Source organism: Struthio camelus, chromosome W, assembly GCF_040807025.1.
Source record: "Struthio camelus isolate bStrCam1 chromosome W, bStrCam1.hap1, whole genome shotgun sequence".
In the NCBI taxonomy this organism is placed as follows: domain Eukaryota; kingdom Metazoa; phylum Chordata; class Aves; order Struthioniformes; family Struthionidae; genus Struthio; species Struthio camelus.
In genome coordinates, this window is record NC_090981.1 from 38945772 (window position 1) to 38951771 (window position 6000).

Here is a 6000-nt window from a genome sequence, read left to right on the forward strand (position 1 = left end):
AGGATTTTAATTTATGCTGAAAGCATAATGTGGAGTTATACTACTTTAGACATTTAACTAATTTCCCTTCTCTAACAATAAGCAACAGCCGTATGAGATGTGTTTTGGCTGAAGTCTATAGGGTTCTTCAGAGGTTTTGCTGGAAAATCACAGAGACCTTGTTGGTAAATGCATCTTTCACCTTAAAGCCAGATGCAGAATTCAAGCCATCCTTTAAATCCCAGGGTGTCTTCCATCATCTCTTTCCCTTAAACTTTTTCTTTCTATTTTTCTACCTGTACAGGCAAAATAAAAATGCATTACAACAGTTCAGTTACAACTGAATGAAGTGAGGGTGGGGATCCCTTGCTTGCTAAGTTAGCATGAATTCATACGTGTATTTTTTGCTTCTATTATTTATAAACCCACTATACATAAAATTAAAATATTTGAACAGCACAAAGCATAAATTACATGGTCCCAAACAAGTCAAATTCTGCAGTGAACGTCCCCGTTTCTCCTTAAAAGCCATCTTTATCATAGCATCTTGTCCATGTCACTAATAATTCTTTTTTTTTCCTTTCTCTTGATAGGTCGGTTTTACTACCTAATACACCCAACCAAGCTGACCTACGATGAAGCTGTTCAGGCTTGCTTGAAGGATGGGGCACAGATTGCTAAAGTTGGCCAGATATTTGCTGCCTGGAAACTGCTAGGATATGACCGCTGTGACGCTGGCTGGCTGGCTGACGGCAGCGTCCGCTACCCAATCTCTAGGCCAAGAAAACGCTGCAGCCCTAATGAAGCAGCAGTTCGCTTTGTAGGCTTCCCTGATAAAAAGCACAAGCTGTATGGTGTCTACTGTTTCAGAGCATACAACTGAAAATACCTAGAGCACAACAGTTTTAAATTCATTAAGAACATGTGAAAGATTTCTTTTTCGATATGAACTCATGCAAGTTACCAAAACTGTGATAAACCTTTTTTACTTACTGTAAGAGTCATTTTCATAAACCCAACCCATTAATTTGTTTTTTTTAATATTTTTGTAAAAGTATCATTCCATAGATATTTTAAATTAATATAATTTAATGGAAGCTCTAGGTAAGGAAGCTTTAGAGCCAAATTCTTTAAGCTACATCATCCCATACTTTTCATGAATGGGGCATGCAATAGAGCTTGACAATTGCTAGGACTCATTTGCAGAATGTAAGGCTACTCAAAGCAGAAGCTTTTACAAGCACAAATTTTACACATTTGTACTAGTTTGAGATATACCGCAAATTAATTATATCTGCAGTTTTGAAGATAATCTTTTGCTAATAAAGGGTCAGTGAGGTTTTTCAAAAAAAAAAAAAAGAAAGGAACTGTTTTCCAATGAGAACAATACACAATTTAATAAAAGCAACATTTAAAGCAGTCCACCAAAATAGGGCATGTTTAACCATTTAAAAACTTGCCTTTCTGAAAAAAAAGCTCATGATCCCATACATAGCAACAAGCACAATTCTGAACATTTCAATTGTGTTTTTATTGTCTATAAAACATCGATGAGGGGTTGAATAATTAACTAATGAGAAAACTCTGTTTTCTTCTGAACTCACATTAAAGATACCTGAGAAGTATTGTATTACCTTTGAGTAGCTTTACTGAGTTATTTTTAAACTCTTAAAGGCCATTTGCTAAGCAGCATATAGCATCTACTCAGGGCAGTTGTATAAATGAACTGCTGGACAGAAAAACTGTAAACTTTAGCAGCTTGATTTTACATTAGCCTTTGAAATGTTATTGTCTTAATGAAAGAACATTCAAATATTTAATATTTCTTTCCTATTTACACATCACAAGAATAAACATTGGGAAAAACATTAAAATGATAAAGTCTTATAACAAGATTATTAAATAAGAAGCTGAAACCATCTATTTATGTTTAGAGGAGAAAAAACACTTTCTTTCCTCTCTTACATTTCATTTTTATCTAGAAGAATTATTTAGTTAAAAATTTTCACAGGAAAATTATTGAAATTCTTCATTTCACTAATTCCACAATGGTCTAGGTGGAATATGTTTACCTGTATCTGCCAGTGTCAGAGATAAACATGCACTGCGCACAGTGCCTAGGATTTTCAGAGCTGCCTAAAGCACTAAGTCCTCCCTAAATGCCAAACTGAGGGAATCTGGATTTCTGATGCAAACTTATTTTGGATGCAGCAGTTCTCGGTGCTCATCTTCAGATACCTTATTGCAACCAGTTTTAAAAGAGTGGGTGCTCAAGGCTTTCTGAAAATCTACTCCACTTACAGTGTCTCCAGCTGGATATCCAAAAATAAATAAATAAATAAAAAGAGGCCACTGATTAAAAACATCTTGGTCTTGAGTAATCTCTTAGGCAGTTTTGAAATTCCTTCTCCAGTATTGGTTCTACCACTTAAAAACTTAGAGCTTTTTTCCTACTCTGTGCTTACTGACTATGAAGATTTCAGAGGACCAATATTTGTATTACATAAAGTTTTATAGCTTCCCATTGTTTCCATATCTAAATGAGATATAGGAGTACTATCCAAGTAGGGCACAACTGGTATGCTTTCATGAATGCTTTTGTGTAGTTACTTTCCCATGGACGTGAGTAAATAAATCTGTTTCTCGAAATGGTTGCAGTCCCACTGTAAAACTCTGGATAAACCGTGAAGAATATATGAGAGGATTGTAGTAGAAAGCTACCCTAGTGCGAGAGGTATTACACTGGAGTTCGTTCCCATCGAGCTCGGAGGCAAATCTCCATCCTGCTGAGTTGCTGCCAATATGGATATTTGCTTATACTGTACAGATGAAGCAATCTCAGTGCCAAAACTCCCTTTTGAAAAATCCACTAGGAGTCAGGTTTTCTTGAAAGTCTTTTGCTTAGTTATAAATAAAGATACGTCACAGGTCAAGCCCCAAAACCCATATAAGCTTCCCCCATCAGCCATTTTTTAAACCAATGTTCATTTCACACATTTTCCTGGACCACTCAGAAGCCTTTGCAAACACTTTGGGAAAAAAAAAAAAAAGCAGGAGGGGGAAGAGGACTGGAGAATATTTGTGCTGGAGAAGGAACAGGATATAAAAGACTATACTGCAACCAAGAGGAATACCTATTGCTCCCCCATCTAATCCTTGGGAAAAAAATTGAAAAAGTATTTCCTAGTCACCTCTGGTGCATAGATAGGGAGGCAGTGGGATGAAAAAAGCCATAGGAGTATCCCAGAGGGGTTGCCACCCCCCTTAGAACCTGAGCTGCTGTAAAGAGCGAAGCCCCTTACGCAGCTGGCTCTCTCCTCCCCAAGATCTGCCTGATCCAAAGGAGATTGCACAGTCTTCCTATTGCACAGTGGTAGAGGGACACACAAGGAGATTTTTTTCCTCCTCTCTTCAAGAAAACTTCACAGGGTTTCACGCAGACACATCTCTTGCACGACTGAGAACTCCAGTGTGCCAGAAACGTAGACATCTGACCCGTTCTCAGAGCTGGCTAACACGCCTTCGCTGCTAGACCACAGGTGCTGTGGGAATGGAAAATCTGGCCTCTCGCAAACGTTGTTACATGCTAGAGATGACTGGTCAGGTCCTGGATTACAGCAATCTCAGGCCATCTCCAGTTCGGACAGGCGCACAGCCCCAGCCACGTGCCCACGTTGGGGGTCACCAGCCACTCGGGCTGGGGCTGAGCAGGCTCTTCGCCACCCAACCATTTCCCCTCAGCTCCGGGGAAACCCCAGCAGTCAGGTCTTCCCACCTGGCAGCATGAGGAGGCCACAGCAGAAGGCAGAATTTGGCCTCTGGAGCAACCCTGAGCTGTAGTGTGATCACAAGTGGCCAAATTTATCAGTTACTCACCTACGAGTTCACACCGAAGACATTGCTTACTCGGAATTAAATATTCATGTAATGGAGTCTCAGGATGTGATTTTACATTCCTCATATTACTTGGGAAAAGTTCGATAGTCCAATCTGGGAACAGGCTAGTTTTAGATCACTGTATAGATATATGACATTATATATTATTATAATAGATAAAGTTAATGGGATAGTTTGATGACAATATGTCTGTATGAAAAAAATAGCTCTAATGGAAGCAGGTTTAAAAAAAATAAGTGTATGATTACTTGAGAAATGGGCACAAATAGATAAAAATACATGAATTTTATTTATTTTCACAGTTACTGATTCCACTTCCTTTTATAATATTAAAGGTCAAGATGTTTCCTAGTTTTTGAATAAGCTAGCCAGGTGCTTGGATAAAAACCTTTAAAAGCAGCTTAAGAACTGGATAAAAGTCTGTGCTATTTTCTGTTCTTTGGAGAAAATTCTATCATTAGAATCAATTCATGTGCTCTGTCATTATATTGTATTTCACAATGTATCTGAATTTTAATGCCCGTGAATGACAATTAAATCATGTTGTTCTTTTCAATATGATGATTTTTTCTTATTGATCGGCCATTCTTCTATTTCTTTCCCAGAAAAGACAAATAGAAAAGGAAATGATTAAAGTAAGAAAATACTTGCTTTGCCATAGTAAATAAAGTGATTACAAATCAGGGGGCAGAGGAGAGTCTACTCTATGGATATGATTTACAGTAAAGAAAAACATATTCCAAAGCATTTGGTTTATGCTTCTTTGAAGCATTTTGAAAGTTCCACTTTTTATTTTGCTTTCTCTCCCATCTTCCAAAAGAAAATAAAATATAAATAAGGAAGTCCTTTTTTTTCCTGGTTGGTGCTACACTCTGCATATGCATCTCTAGAAATTGGATGAAGAACAATATTTCATGTATGGGAAAAAATTACAAAATTACTTTTATAATCTTATGGTCTTAAAAACTAAAAGCACACAACTCCCACCCCTTTGTAATGTACAACAAGAAAGATTTCTACTGTCAAGAAAAGAATTAGCTATTCAAAGCACTGGACCGATTTTCAGCCTCTTATAATCACACTGTTTCTTCATTCTTTTACCCATCTGTCCCGGACATCGAACCCTAAAAGTGATATAGAGACCACCACTTTGTTGAGAAATATTAATCCTCTAGAAACTTCCAGTATATCATCCATGTTTTAAAATAGATGAAAAAGAACTTAGAAAACCTGTTCACTCAGAGTAAGGGAAATTTATACTATAATTTATAAGTGATTGAGATGAACCTCCCCTTATTTTCTAACAATTTAGTTAAAATAGTTTTCATATGGGTAACACTTCTTCTTTTTCTTCATCAAGCCTCAAACTGGAAGTAGGAAATTCTCATTAGAAGCCCTTTGAGTCTAATATTTTTCCCCTTTTTGTCTAAGACTGTCTCAATCTGTAAAGCCATTACAGAGTAAAATGTAAAGTCCATCTATTTCTTCAGTACTGTACTGGAGGCAGGCAAATGTTTGACTAATAACAACAGTCCCAACATGAGACTAAGCTAATGAATTATGCAGTAGTTTGCTTTCCAGTATGTCCAGGGGGTATTTGATAGGTTTTTTTGCTTTTGTTTTAATTCAAACAAACCCAAAAGAGTAGGCCTTCATACTAATCAAATAAGAACTGCTTGTTTTTTATCCTTTAGCTAAATAGGTACATTGTAAGGGATTTCAGCTCATTACTTCCTGTGCTGCTGTTCACTGTACTTACACGACACCCTTCACTTTCCAGTTAATTTCATTCAGATTTCCTTCATAGCTGGAAAAAAATAAAAGGTGATTTTTTTAAATGGAGAAAGATATCAGATTTCAAATTTGTTAAGTTCCAACTCAAACACGAAGCAGAGAAATGAACCAGTCTTCATTTTAATGGAACTGGCTTTTGAATCAACGGCTGCCTCTGATGATGGCAGACTTCAAAATTCCAGTATAAAATGAGTTTATAATTCATGTTGTCAAACAGGAGAGATCAGTGACTATTCTTTTTCTTGACATTCACATACGTCTTCTGGGGTTTTTAGTTCTTTGTTTGTTCTCCTGATTTAGATACTTTTCACTAGCAATCGAAACAATAAA

At 36.9% G+C, this 6000-nt stretch overlaps 1 protein-coding gene across 17 annotated transcripts in view; it reads left to right on the forward strand.

The window, feature by feature from the left end:
• LOC138060865 (hyaluronan and proteoglycan link protein 1) overlaps positions 1–4430 on the forward strand; it is a 67781-nt gene extending 63351 nt beyond the window's left edge. For 10 of the 17 annotated variants that reach the window (XM_068925849.1, XM_068925851.1, XM_068925845.1 and 7 more), the window contains one exon: positions 573–4430. In XM_068925849.1, coding sequence (XP_068781950.1) covers positions 573–862 — 290 coding nt within the window. In that variant the 3' untranslated portion in view covers positions 863–4430. The remainder of the gene's footprint in view (positions 1–572) is intronic. The other 7 variants (XM_068925848.1, XM_068925859.1, XM_068925847.1 and 4 more) reach the window with 1 other exon arrangement.
• The last annotated feature ends 1570 nt before the right edge of the window (positions 4431–6000 follow it).